Source organism: Alosa alosa, chromosome 10, assembly GCF_017589495.1.
Source record: "Alosa alosa isolate M-15738 ecotype Scorff River chromosome 10, AALO_Geno_1.1, whole genome shotgun sequence".
In the NCBI taxonomy this organism is placed as follows: Eukaryota; Metazoa; Chordata; class Actinopteri; order Clupeiformes; family Clupeidae; genus Alosa; species Alosa alosa.
The window spans coordinates 5762524-5777523 of NC_063198.1; the positions used below are offsets into that span (position 1 = coordinate 5762524).

The 15000-nt window shown below is 44.7% G+C and overlaps 1 protein-coding gene across 1 annotated transcript in view; it reads right to left on the reverse strand.

The window, feature by feature from the left end:
* LOC125302166 (inositol 1,4,5-trisphosphate receptor type 1-like) overlaps positions 1–15000 on the reverse strand; it is a 55304-nt gene that overhangs the window by 33229 nt on the left and 7075 nt on the right. The window contains 9 exon segments of the mRNA XM_048255212.1: positions 1204–1310; positions 1965–2009; positions 2150–2245; positions 2352–2498; positions 2887–2970; positions 3080–3178; positions 3441–3599; positions 4240–4326; positions 14849–14964. Of these exon segments, the coding sequence (XP_048111169.1) occupies positions 1204–1310; positions 1965–2009; positions 2150–2245; positions 2352–2498; positions 2887–2970; positions 3080–3178; positions 3441–3599; positions 4240–4326; positions 14849–14964 (940 nt within the window).

A 15000-nucleotide genomic window follows, 5' to 3' on the forward strand; every position in this document is an offset into this window, starting at 1 on the left:
CTATACTCCCAACAATGTCCAAGCTGCTTGAAAAAACTTTATACAATCAATTAAGTCGCTATCTAGAAAACAGCAACAGGCTAAGTGACTGCCAACCCCAGCTGTGTGATCCCCCAGCTGTGTGTAAATACTCTAAATGCCTAATGTATGTTGATGACACTGTGCTCTTTCTATCTGACTCTGATCCTGATATGATAAACTCCAAACTGTCATCTGATCTTCAATTTTTACATAAGTGGTTGAATGGCAATCACTTAACCATTAAAAAAACTGTGTGCATGTATTTCCACTCACCCAGAAAGCATCTGTCCATCACCAGTCCTGTAATCTTTTCAAATCAAACTCTTGTCATCACCAAATCATATAAGTATTTGGGAGTACTACTTAACTTGACTCACACCTCACATACCGTGAACGCGCTTCCAAGCTAACAAAAAAGTTAAATCAGTATGTATATGTATACAACAAGATCATCCCTACTGTCCTCTACTGTCTCCAAAACCTACAGTATCTGCAAGCGATTATATTCTCAACCATCTCATTCTGTCTACCAATATAGTCTTTCACCACAAAGGAAGTTACTGAACCCATCGCACGGTTATATTACCGAGCTTTGAAGATCCACAGTAATCTTCCCAAATGGACACACCACTGCAATGCGCTCACTCAATCGCATGCTCTGTCCTTTCAAAATTGTATCTACAGTCATGCTATTTCTTTTTATTTTCAACTCCAACACAGCACTTCACGAACACTTATCTCTCTTTCACCAACACAAAACATAGTTGGCTACATATAATCCAAGGCCTAACCCTACTTATGAGTAGTTTTAAACCTAGTATAACAACCACAAGACAAGAGGTCTGTTCATGATCAGCATAGGCCTATCTCATCAGAGACACAGGGCTGCATGTGAGACTAAGGCCATAAACACACGTAGACGGGTATTTATAAAAACATAAAAACTGGTATTTTTCCTCCTTCGTATTGTAAAATAATTGTATCCACACAAACGCAAAAACAGCCGTTGAAAGCTGTCAAGAACACGTCAATCAAACAGATGGCGATATTGGCCAATCGGAGACCTGACAACATTTTAAAGAAAGAAGTAAACGTCACGTTCCAATCCAAACATCTCCATTTTCAAAAAACCCCAGCTACATGTAGACATGGCTTATAGGAGATGTACTGCAAATGCCTTACCTGGGCACCTGAGAGTCTCCCCCTCGGAGAGTGGTAGGGTCCAACTCGAAAATGGAGGAAATGTCGTTGCCATCAGGAACAGCCACCAGAGTGTACATAACTCGCTCCTGAGAGTTAAAGCCATGTCATTGCATCACTTCCTGCCCTAATACTCACAACTGGATGTCACACACATTATTATGTCACCATGACTAGATGACAAGTGCAAAAGATTCTGGACACAGATGAATGAGGGGTTGCACAAGACATTTACTGAAGCGAGCTGTTTAGTTGTTTAATAGCCCTGTTCAGCTTCTTTGTCTCCTAGGGTTTGTCTGAGGAGCTGGAGAGAGTACTAAAATGCGGCTACAGAATCATTGAAATTCCACCCAAACAATATCTATATTGTTTAATCTTTTAATACAATGTCTCTCTCTTATGATGTTTACTGTAATTTGTTTTAATGCAATGTTTTGAAAACTGTTGTTATGCTGATGTACCCTCCAATAACAAATATTTTCATAATTCAATCTTGACTCTTATGTTTGTTTCTCTTTGCTCCCCACAAACACAGACATTCACAGATGAGCCACTCATTGACACACACACACACACACACACACACACACACACACACACTATACAAAGACACTCACAGATGAGCCACTCACAGATGAGCCACTCACTGACACACACACACACACACACACACACACACACACACACACACACACACACACACACACACACACACACACACACACACACACACACACACTCACAGATGAGCGAGGCTCCAGGCCCTCATCCTCATATTCGGTGTTAACCTGGAAACAAAACCAGAGTTGCTCTGTTATTAGTTCCCATTACTGATATAATCAATCAAGAGTCTCATCTCCATATCTTCACCATGTCTGACTGCTAAGTTAGGGTGCCAGGTGTGTGCCAGGTGTGTGCTGTATCTCACCTCTGCTGCCAGGTAATGCCCAGTGGCCAGGTGTTTGAATCGGAAAAGGCTGTTCCAGTATCCAGCTCCCCCTCTGCATGGATCATGCTGGACCACCTAAAGCCATAATAATAACCAATATGACACATTTCCCACTAAGCACACAATAACATGGGAAACGGAATGTGACTGTGTAACATTAATCTATGAATCGTAAACCTACCTCCACTTCCCATAAGGCTTTGCTGCTGGTTGCCGAGGTGGCAGACTGTCGTCCCGTGGTGCGGAGGAAGACATACTGTTTTTTCCTGTGGTCGTCACAGGTCAGGAACTTCTCCTGCTCGGCATGGAAAAGGCGTACCACATCACCCTGGAGAAATAAAGGCACAAACCAAGTCAACACAAACAACAACACACTTGGATCATTAGTTAACTGAAAAAACATTATTTGGAAATCCTAAATTAACAACGACTGCTTTTGTGTATGTTTGTGTGTGTGTATTTACACTGTAGACATGTTCATGTCAGCTTTTGTGTATGTTTGTGTGTGTGTATTTACACTGTAGACATGTTCATGTCAGCATTTGTGTATGTTTGTGTGTGTGTTTTTACACTGTAGACATGTTCATGTCAGCATTTGTGTATGTTTGTGTGTGTGTATTTACACTGTAGACATGTTCATGTCAGCATTTGTGTATGTTTTTGTGTGTGTATTTACACTGTAGACATGTTCATGTTAGCATTTGTATTTGACTTACTCCTTTCAGAACAATTTCCTGGTTATCACTCCATTTCATAAACAGAACAATCTTCCAGCTGGTGTTACAGTTCACTGAGTTCACCTGTCAGTCAAGCATACATCTGCTTACATATACATATGAAATAAATTTCAAATGGCAAAAAAGCAGGAAATGGAGTAAACGGGAGATTTATAATAAAATTCAGCCAAACCTCATTGCATCCGGGGTTATCCACTAACTGATGACCGCTAGCATGAAGAGGCTGGCCAGCATTTACTGGGTTTAACACCACTTTGTCCCCTATGACCACCTATGACATAAACACACACACACACACACACACACACACACACACACACACATAAACAACCACAAATACACACCAAATGATTCTTCGACATCGAGACGACATCCATTATTTTAGTCAGGCGTTTCTATAATACAACAAACCAAACAATAGAAAATTTCATTACATGTTTGTAAACTAGTCATAAAACACAGACTGGAAATGTGGACCTCACACAATATAATGTATTGATTGCTAACCCTGATGTTACTATGTAAACACTCACGCTGTCTCCTATGGAGCGGAGCTTGTAGAAGGGCTGGATGTAGAACCAGGAGCCCTCGTTGCCCGCGGCGTCCAGCGTGACACGCATGGCGTTCTTCTCCAGCAGGGCCGGCAGACGCTTGTTCACTGTCAGGTACTTATTGCTTTTCAGATGAAGCAACTGCGCGCGCGCATACACACACACACACACACACACACACACACACACACACACACACACACACACACACACACACACACACACACACACACACACACACAAATACATATATATCAGATGCCTTCATCACAATCCAGCATATTGTACTTTGCAAGGTGAGAATTTGAGAAATGTCGACAATTCAAAACCTTGCAGTGCTCCCCCTTACCCTTAAAACCTACCCTCCTTTTCAAACAAGCTTCAAGCTTCAAGCTCTAATTGGATTTGGACTGGCTGAGGCTAGACCAAAGAGTTGGACTATCTCTCAGGACAATCACATGCTTTACGACAGCAGGAATAGCTATAAGAGACTGTTAGGCCTGCTGTTTTAATCCACAGTGTCCCAGACACAAGTCTGTGTTTGTTGATGTTTGTTAGTTGGAGTTGTCTAAATCTGACTAAATGTCCAAAACTCTTATTTTTTTCAATTACTGCCTGTGCAGTTTGGCGCTGGAAGTTGGTTTTCTAAACATTCTGAAGACTGCAACCAACAACAAACCCCAACTTTAGAATGTTGTCGAGGTTTGTCGGGCATTGTCTGGCCAGTGTGCAAAGACTAGTCTCCAGTGGCTCAAACATCCAGGGCTCAATGGCCACTCACCTGGATGACGTTGCCATACTGGATCACTGTCCCTCGGAGCTTCTTGTTTTCAGAGTCGTTCTGTTTCTTCTCCAGATCAGCAGCATTCTAAGATGGACAAGAGGCAAAGAGACAAAGGAACACAAAGGCCATTACAAGGTAACACAAAAACAATGACCTTGTCTCCTAGCACTTCTGACAACCTGACACACCTGATGACACTTAGCATGCTCCTCCCTCTCTTCCTCCCTCTCCTCCTTCCTCTACCACTTTGTGGTAGAGGGTCATTTGTGGCCATTTTGCATGGTTAATGTCACATAAAGAAAGAAAGGAATGCATGTCCTCTCATTCACTCACACAAACACGCATACATTACACCTGCACCCGCACCCACACCAACACACCCACACACAAGCAGAAGGTTGGGTAAGTTTGCATTGGCACGCTGTCAGGCAAAAAGAAAGACATGGACATGCACATGTACTCACTCTCTCTCTCACACACTGTAGTCGGGTTAACCTCACAGCGGTGGAAAGACTGGAGGCAGTGTGTCAGAGGTTTGGGCAAAGGCAGTTGTAAGCACTTTATTTACTTTCGCCACAGATAAGCCAGTCAGGAGAAAAAGAAATTAACAATTTTTTTACCAAAAAAAAGGAAAAAAAACTCCAATGCAACAACTCTCAATTAACACTAAAACTTAAACTTTCAAAATAGCTTCAATAATCACCACTCACAAAAAGTAACAATTCTCTATTGGCTGATGCACACAGCTAGTCAAGGTCTAGTCAAGGCTGTCTTGAGTTTACCTCACCCTTCTCTCTCTTAGACCTGTTTTGGCCCAGAATATATTTCACATGGCCTGACCCATTATACTAACCAAAATCAATTATCTCTTCAAACATACATTTCTGGATCAAACGTCACCATACATAGTCAACACAATACTCTCCATATGTTTAACTGCCAAGCATCATTATACATCCTCTGAACCCCCCTTAAATATTCCCCCAACCCATAAAAGCCAAAAACACCCCTCTTATCCCACACACGTGATACCTGCACATCTCTGACGTCACACCCCCCAATGCACAAAGTCCTTCCCGACTATACGTCGGGTCCTTTCCCAGCCTACAGCACCCGGAAGCCAGCGTGGCCGCAGCGTGAGTGTTTCATAGTCTTTGTCTGTGTTTGTGACCTGTTCGTGTTTCATTGTCTTCCCGTAACGTCACGATTTATGTCTGTGTTGCAGGCGGCGTCCTGAATGCCTTGGAATGTCATGTTCGTGTGTGCGCTGGAATATTATGTTTGTGCTAACATGCTAATAAAAGGAATCCCGGTCTCAGTCCCATTCGGATCAGCTGTATTCACTTTAGGGGTAGCGGGCAGTCCGATGCGGGACAGAAAATCCGCCACTCTGTTTGAAGCCCCAGGCCGGTACGTCACGGTGAAGTTGTATGGTTGGAGAGACAGGTACCACCTGGTGACCCTGGAGTTAGTGTCACGCATCCTCTCCAGCCACTGAAGCACTCTGTGGTCTGCCTCCAGCTGGAACGGTCTCCCCAGGAGGTAATATCTCAGGGAGTCGAGGGCCCACTTAATCGCCAGACACTCCAGCTCCACAGCCGAGTACCGCCTCTCCCTCGGGAACAGCTTTCGGCTGATGAATGCCACAGGCCTCCGGAACCCATCCACCTCCTGAAGCAGGACCGCACTGAGTCCCACCCCCAAAGCATCTATCTGGACAATGAAAGGCTGTCGAAGTCGGGGCTCAGCAGGACCGAGTCGCCGCAGACTGCCCCCTACAGGTCTTGAAAGGCCAACTTGCACTGCTCCGTCCAGAACACTCTGTTTGGTGCTGCCGCCCTGGTGAGATCAGAAAGTGGAGATGACCTCTCCGAAAAAGTTACAGCTTTTTTTTGTGGTTGGAGGTGTGCAGCTGCGAATGGAGTCCACTTTCTCCACCTGTGGTCGGATCACCCCCTCGCCAATCACATAGCCCAGGTAGCTGACTTCTCCCTTCCCCAGGGCACACTTCTTTGGATTTATGGTCAGCCCCGCTCCCTGGATACGCTCAAAGACCTGCTTGAGGTGGTACAGGTGTTCTTGCCAGGTGTTGCTGTATATCACCACATCATCCAGGTATGCTGCCGTAAACTCGTTGACTCCCGCCAGTACGGTGTCCATGAGCCTCTGAAAACTCGCTGGTGCCCCCTGTAGGCCGATAGGCATTACCCGAAAGTGGTAAAGGCCAAACGGGGTCCGGAAAGCCGTGATCTCATTTTCTCGCTCCCTCAGTGGCACCTGCCAATAGCCCCGGGAAAGCCCCGCTTCGGCACCAGCACCACTGGGCTGCACCAGTCGCTGGAGGATGGCTCCACGACTCCCAGCGATAGCATAACCTCCAGCTCTTCCCTCAAGGCGCCCACCAACCTTTCTGGCACCCTATAGCTCTTCCGCTGAGGGGACGCGTCTGGTTGCAGGATGATGTCATGCTTCACCGCCGTCGTCTGCCCTGGTGTCTCCTGGAACAAATTGGAGTCTAAGAGCTCCTTTACTTGACCCTGCTGGGAAAAACTGCTCCTCTTCCTCAGTCACTGCCCTGACAAAGAGCGTCTCCACTTGGTCTCTGGAATGAAATTCCTTCAAAAGTAGGGTTGGGCACCGAAACACGGTTCTAATATGGCACCGGTGCCGACGCAAACGGTAGTAACTGCATCGAATAACATTAAGCAATTCATGCTTTAGACCAGGGTAGGAATTTGTGTTGGCCGTGATGCCCCTTTGAAAATCAGAGGTTTACAGGCCACGGTGGCCTTGGTGCCCCCTTCTTTCAATATTCTGCTTTGCGTCCTACTAATAGCGACTTTTATTTAGCCTGTGACCTGTCAAAATATTCTTAGCATTCACAGCGCAAATTAATTTAGTCTTTTACGCAGTGGAGAAAGTGACAGTGCAAGAAAGAAAGTGTGTCCAAATTCACCCATTCTTCTCAGCTGAACTACTCGCGAAGTAGCCTACTCATCATCACACAGACATCACAAGTATCACATGAAAGAGGTTTTTCTCAGCTTTTAAACAATGTTAGCCGATAATTGCTGTGTTGAACGGTTCGCGAGAAAAGTAAATAATATAATTCAATTTAATCATACATTCTACTAAAGGTTTTGCGTCCATGATCTCCCTACCCATTCATCTCTGTGGAATACTTCACGAACCCTTCTTTTAACACATGACAAACCATATCAGAATAAACAGCAGACCTTACCGAACACAAAGGTGTAAAGCAGTCCCCTGTACAGTTAGCTGTTCCAGAGTAATCCAGTTTTGAATTTGCAGTAAATTTCGACATGCGTGGATGTCTCCAAATTTGGGCTTTAAGTTTTACAATGTGTTTAAATTGTTCCACATGATTTCATAATGGGCCAAATACAAAATAAATGTTACAAATATTGCCTAGATATTGGTAAATCAGAGGACAGCTGACTAAGAGTTTCTGAAAGTAGGCTTAATGATCACAAAATGCTAAGCATGCATCTAGGCTATTTGAGTTTCTTAAAGCTGAGCTGTGCTTAAATTGTTCAATGATTTCATAGCAGGCCAAATATAAAATAAATGTTATATATAGCCTAGATATCTGTAATTATTAGATGGTCAGATGATTTACAGTTCTCTGTAATATGTCATGTTTCATGTTTTTGTAATGTTTCATACGTGATGCAGGTCTACTGCAGTGAATAGGCTAAATACAACTTTGATCATTTTTATATGCGACTACTGTATAGTATACTTTGGCCTTGGTGCCCTGACATGTGGCCTTTGTGCCCCCCACCAAATATGCCCAACTGAAGGCCAAGTGGCCTTGCCCCCAGAATGGTGAAATTCCAAGCCTGCTTTAGACCATTTTAAAACATTTTAATAACAAAGTACCGGTTCAGGCACCGTTTCGGCACCGGCACCGTTTTAAAAGTATCGATTTAGCACCGGTATCGGATAAAACCCAAACGATACCCAACCCTATTCAAAAGGTTAACATGGAAAGTCTGTTTCTTCTTATCCCGCTCTGGCATATGGACCTCATAGGTGACTTCTCTCATTCTCCTGGTGATTTCATAGGGGCCATGCCACTTAGCCAGGAGTTTGTTGTCATCATTGATTAATCACCACTATGTGGATACTGTTTTTAGAATTGATTTAGATTAAGTGTTAGTTAGTATAATTTGTATTTTAGTATATTTAGTATACTTTATCTTCTACTGTCCTTATTGCTTAGTTGTGTTTTTATATTATATACTTTAATTAGTTTTTCTGCTGTTAAATAATGTGTATGTGTTGTCTGTATGGTGCTGAGACCTTGAATTTCCCCCTGGGGATCAATAAAGTATCTATATATCTATATATCTATATATCTATCTGTGGGTAGTAGAAGCAGCACCTTCTGGCCAGGCACGAAAGTCCGCTCTCTGGCTTTTCCATCATACCAGGTTTTCTGTCTTTTCTGCGCCATCACCATGTTCTGATGCGCCAGCGCCGACATCTCTTCCAGCCTGTTCCTCATCTGGATGACGTACAATGCTACATTCCGGTTCTCTTCTTTAGGCCCCTCCCAGAGCTCCTTCAACAGGTCTAACGGCCCTCTCACTTGCCGACCATAAAGGAGCTCAATGGGAGAGAAGCCTGGAGGCCTGTGGCACCTCCCTGTACGCAAATAAGAGGTACGGCAGCCATTCGTCCCAATCCTTTCCGGTCTGCGAGACAAAACGACGGAGCATGGTTTTGAGGGTACGGTTGAACCGTTCCACCAACCCGTCTGTCTGGGTGTGATAAGGCGTGGTCTTGATGCCTTTGATGCCCAACAGACTGTACACTTGCTTCAACAGTAGGGATAGAAATTTAGTGCCCTGATCTGTCACTACCTCTCTTGGCACCCCCACCCGTGAAAAAAGCTGCACTAAGCAATTGGCCACCTGTCTTGCTTTGATGTTTTTGAGAGGAAAGGCTTCCGTATATCTAGTCGCATAGTCAAACAGTACTAGGATGTAGCGGTACCCCCCTTTACTTCTTTCCAGTGGGCCAACTATATCCATCCCAATACGTGAAAAGGGTGTGTCAATGACCGGAAGAGGATGTAGGTGTGCATCGGGGACTGCTCTCCCTGAGGTAAACTGACATTCTGGACATGTAAGAACAAAATTGGATACGCCAGTGTACATATTGGGCCAACTAAACCCGGCTCCCTATTCTGGCAAGTGTTTTGTGTTTTCCTAGATGTCCTGACCATAGGATAGAATGGGCCAGGGTCATTACACTCTCTCTGATAGGGCCGGGCACCACTAGGTTCTCACACTCTCCTTTCACTTGGTACAGGATATCCTTCCTAAGCTTGAACACCTCTTCACCCCTTGTTGCCTTCTGATACCATAGCTCCAGAGTCTTATCCTGTCTCTGCAACTCAACAATGTTTGTAGGCATGTCAACCTGCAATGCCATGCTTGGTGGTGGCCCCCCTTGCTTCTCCTGACCAGCCTCAACTGCCATTTTCTGTCTACGTTTCTCCTGTCTTGACAAATGTTTCCGCTCTGGTCTACTCTCAACATCCAGCACCATGTCATCATCGGCAAAAGGAAGTGCCCTCACCTCACTAGCCCTCTGGGCCCTAGTGACTGCATTACAGTGCTTAATACCCTGGGGTACTAAATCACACAAGATTGGTAGATCATGGCCCAACACCACTTCATAAGGCAGCTGGGGTGCTATAGCAACAGACATGAAAAAGGTCTGGCCACTCACAGTAAGAAAAATGTCAGTGGTAGGGTAACTCTTCACATCACCATGAATGCAGCATACTTTAACTGGGGGTTGGACCCTACACTCCACCTCTGCAACTAGACCTTGATGGACCAGTGTTTGTGAGCTGCCGGTATCAACAAGAGCTTTTGCAGATTCTCCATTAACCAAAACCTGGGGCCTCATGTACAAAGCTTAAATGACGCGACAAAAAAATGCTGCGTCACGCCATTTCTCACGCTCACGTCGGATAAGACTGACTTGAACGCGGAGAATGTGCGGTCCTCCACGCAAACTTCATGTCTGGCGTACGCACATTTCTAATGTGCATCGTCAGTTGGCTTACACTTAGAGGCAATGCAGCGCAACAACATTATATGATCATGAGTCTAGGCCTTTATTTGCACAGTATATTGTGAAACGTGGGTTATTAAAAAAATGAAAATAGGCCACGCCGAAAATAGGCCAATGTTTCTAAATTTGGACATGCAACATGCACCAAATTCTACTAAGTTATGCAACAACCTATCTATGATGACAACTGTAGACTTATTAGAGGATAAGAATTAAAAGGGAATGTGAAACATAGCCTACACAGCCCCGATATTTGGTTACGCGATTGTTGATGACTGGTTATCAAACATTTCAGATTCTGAAGAGCTTTCCACAAAACCTGTGACAAATGGGGTCGGCTTCACGATTTGCCCATGCCTTAACATTTGCCGAAAGTGTTTTCCTTCATATCTCCAATAGTTTTCATTTTAAAAGAAATACATATGGGACAGGATCATGCATGTGAATAGAAAGGCTGACTAAAAAAGTGCTAATATTAGATATTTCCCTGATTGACTGCATGGCTACTTTGACTTTCCTTGAGTAAGCATTTGCATTATTGTCACACTTGTGTGCAAATATAGGGATATGATCCAAAAAATCGTGAATGTTGTGGTTAGGTGGCCTGGATCAACTGAGTTCATTCCATTCGGGTGCACGCGCGCGTGGTACTTGGACCCGCATTTATTTAATGATTTTTAATAAATGCAGTTATGTTGTCATGGTCCAAATGCATTCAACCCAGTTATGCTAACCCTGACCAATAATTCTGCCACGGTCTCAGCCTAGCCACTGCCACGCTCTGCCACTACTGTTTTGTTTTGTTATTAATTAATTACAGATGATAAAGACATAAGATTCTTGCCATTTCATCCAGATAAGCACTTCTACCTCGCATTCGCTGGAAATAAACTTTTTTATTCATTTGATGATTTCAATTATTAAACTTTGCAAATTACAACTGTGAGATTGAGGCTTGCCCACCCCTCTCTCATATCAGGATGACCGCAAGAAAACGACTAGGCAACTCAAGACTAAAGTGAAGCCGGGTGCGAAGTTTTATTTAAGTGCAGTAGCAGTGATTAACCAAAGAGAAAACAAAAACTGAGAATAAACGAAAAAACAAAACCGCCCTCAATCAGGCAACACAAATATAACTACAACAAAAGACTGTTTAGAGAACGATCACGATCACACTTTTTTCTTGCACAGCACAGCACAGCACAGCACAGCACAGCACAGCACAGCACAGCACAGCACAGCACAGCACAGCACAGCACAGCACAGCACAGCACAGCACAGCTTCACAGCAAGCGTGCTTTCCCCTTGCTCTCTTCCCCCAAATGAAAACCCCTGCCCTTTTGAAGGGCTCACAATCTACCCGAGAGCAGTGATTGGACAGACAATAAACCAATCCGAAAATGGCATTACAAAAACCTTTAAAAACACACATTTGGAAGTACATACAAAATATCCCCAGAAAATAGCTTTTAAAAGTAGAAAACATACATCCCATATTTACTTATTTTAGTATACTGTATGCATGAAATAAAGCTACAAAACAATTACTTACCACCATCGTCACCATGACAACCAAAGTTTGCGCCACTGAACCGGACAGTGGTTAAGAACATTGGTTCCGCAAGGGCTCCGGTTTCCCCACGGACCATTCTGATGGAACACCCATTGGCAGCGGTGAGTGAGAAATGTTTGTTTGTAGTGCAGTGAACTATTGTGTTGCGAGTGGAATATGGGACGAGACAACTGGTACCTGCGTTGCTCGCAACGATGGTAAGTACATGTTTTAACTAAGAAATGTGTGTGTTTGTGACGTGTGCATTTTCGCGATAGCCGCGCTAAAAGGAAAAAGTTTGAATACGGTGTGTAGGAGATGCTAACAGGTGTCTGGGTCTATGTGTGTGTGCGGGAGTGTGCTGGCGTGTCAATGGGAGTGTCTGTGCGTGTCGGGAGGTGTGTGTGAGTGTAGAAAGGATGTGTCGCTGGCGTTTTGGTGAAAAATGTCACTACCACACATTGTCATTTTTCACAGCAACAGGTTTGAGTATGAATGGATCCACAGATGAGTTTTCATTGTTATTAATATTGCGGGATAGGCCATTTTGTTTCGCAGAGGTCTGCGCTCTCGAATGTCCTTCTAGTTAGCATATTAAAATGAGTGTGATTGAGGGAGGAGAGAGGGTGGAGTGTAATGCTCGTGCATGTACGCTTAATTTCACGTTAATTGGGATGTACAAAGAAAAGCTGCGTGGAATGCTGCGTACGCACAGTTTCATACATCAGGATTTTTTTGTGCGTACGCTACTTTTCAGGTTTGCGCATACGCAATGTTTTAGAATGAAATCCACGCAAGTCTTTGTACATGAGGCCCCTGGACTGAGTGCCCTGTGCTGTAAGGTACATGTGTATGTGGTGTGTGTGGTCTTGGTGTATAGCAAATGTTTGTGCCTTGTGTTTTCCTTACCTGACAATTTTGTCTAGTGTGGCCGGGTTTCTCACAGTTATAACAGTAAATATCCTGTCTAGAATTATCTGACCATCTATTATAACTGGTTGGCCTACCCTGAGACTGACCACATTTCTCATCACCCCCATCAGACTTACTTCTGGCTGAACTCCACTGGCTTGTACTGGGGCCTCTCATGCCAGGCGAGCAGACTGGAACACTTCCGCCAACCTGGCTGTCTGCCGTCTTTGGGTCATGCTCCCGGATCCAAATGGCCATATCTGTGCTCAACATCTCCATGAACTGTTCCAGGATGATCATCTCTGTAATATCCTGCACCGAACGCTTCTCTGGACTGATCCACTTCTGGAGATGTTCTTTTAGTCTGACATATAATTCTCTTGGTGTCTCACCTGGCAAAATCTCTGCTGTGCGGAATTTCTGTCGGTAAGTCTCGGGGCTTATGTTGTATTTTTTCATAATGGCTTCCTTCACTAGGGCGTAGTCATCTGTGTCCTCCAAATCCATGGCAACGAATGCACTGCGAGCCTTCCCCGTGAGCAGTGGCACCAGCTGTATGGCCCATGTGGACTCCGGCCACCTGCAGGTCGCTGCCACCCTCTCGAACGTGGCCAGAAATGTTCTTTCGATAACGGATGGAGCTTAGGATCCTTAAACCTTGTCTCTCTGGAATCTCCCGTCAATGTCAGTGGCTAGGGTGTGTTGGCTCTTGAAGGCTCACTGCTTTGAATATCTCCCACTTGGCCCTGGAGTAGCTGGAATTGGTGGTTCATCGTCTTCCAGCACTGATCCTGGGTCTGCACCATCTTCTCCCATCGGTTTTCCCTCGCTTCTTGGGCCTGCAGCAGCATCTTCATCATGGTCGCCAGCTCCAATACTACTCCCTCTGCTGGGCCGATGGTTCCAAATGCTCCGTCCCCCTGTGTTGGCCTTGTGCTGGTGGTGCCCACTTGTTCATCCTCCTGCTGAGGACAGGCATCAATCTCTTTGGCTGGCTTGCCTTTAGGTGGCATCTTCCACACTGCCCCCTGTTGAGGCGCTCCAGTTTCTTCTGACACCAATTGTACGGCGGTGGAAAGACTGGAGGCAGTGTGTCAGAGGTTTGGGCAAAGGCAGTTGTAAGCACTTTATTTACTTTCGCCACAGATAACCCAGTCAGGAGAAAAAGAAATTAACTAATTTTTTACCAAAAAAAAGGAAAAAAAAACTCCAATGCAACAACTCTCAATTAACACTAAAACTTAAACTTTCAAAATAGCTTTAATAATCACCACTCACAAAAAGTAACAATTCTCTAATTGGTTTGATGCACAGCTAGTCAAGGTCTAGATCAAGGCTGTCTTGAGTTTACCTCACCCTTCTCTCTTAGACCTGTTTTGGCCCAGAATATATTTCATGGCCTGACCCATTATACTAACCAAAATCAATTATCTCTTCAAACATACATTTCTGGATCAAACGTCACCATACATAGTCAACACAAATACTCTCCATATGTTTAACTGCCAAGCATCATTATACATCCTCTGACCCCCCTTAAATATTCCCCAACCCATAAAGCCAAAACACCCCTCTTATCCACACTAATTTGATACCTGCACATCTCTGGCGTCACACCCCCCAATGCACAAAAGTCCTTCCGACTATCACGTCGGGTTCTCCCCAACCTACGGCACCCGGAGCCGGAAGCGTGGCCGCAGCGTTGAGTGTTCGCTATAGTCTTTGTCTATGTTTCTAGGACCTGTTAGGTGTTTTCATTGTCTTCCGTGCGTCCACGATTTATGTCTGTGTTGCAGGGTCGAATCCTGAATGTCTTTCGTGTTGGTGTGATGGCTTGGAATATTATGTTTGTGCTAACGTGCTAATAAAAGGGTGTTTGTTAAATCCCGGTCTCAGTCCCGTTCGGATCAGCTGTATTCACTTTAGGGGTAGCGGGCAGCCACACACACACACACACACACACACACACACACCACATACACACACACACACACACATACACACACACACACACACACAGACACTTACATGAAGCTTGTTGAGCAGGACTGTGTCTGTGGTGCTGGTTCCTCCGGGTTTGGCTGCCTTCCAGAACTGCTTCTGTGCTGAGTATCTGTTCATGGGACACAGTCTAAAGAGACAGTCTGCAGAGGGACAGAAATAACACGACATTACAATAA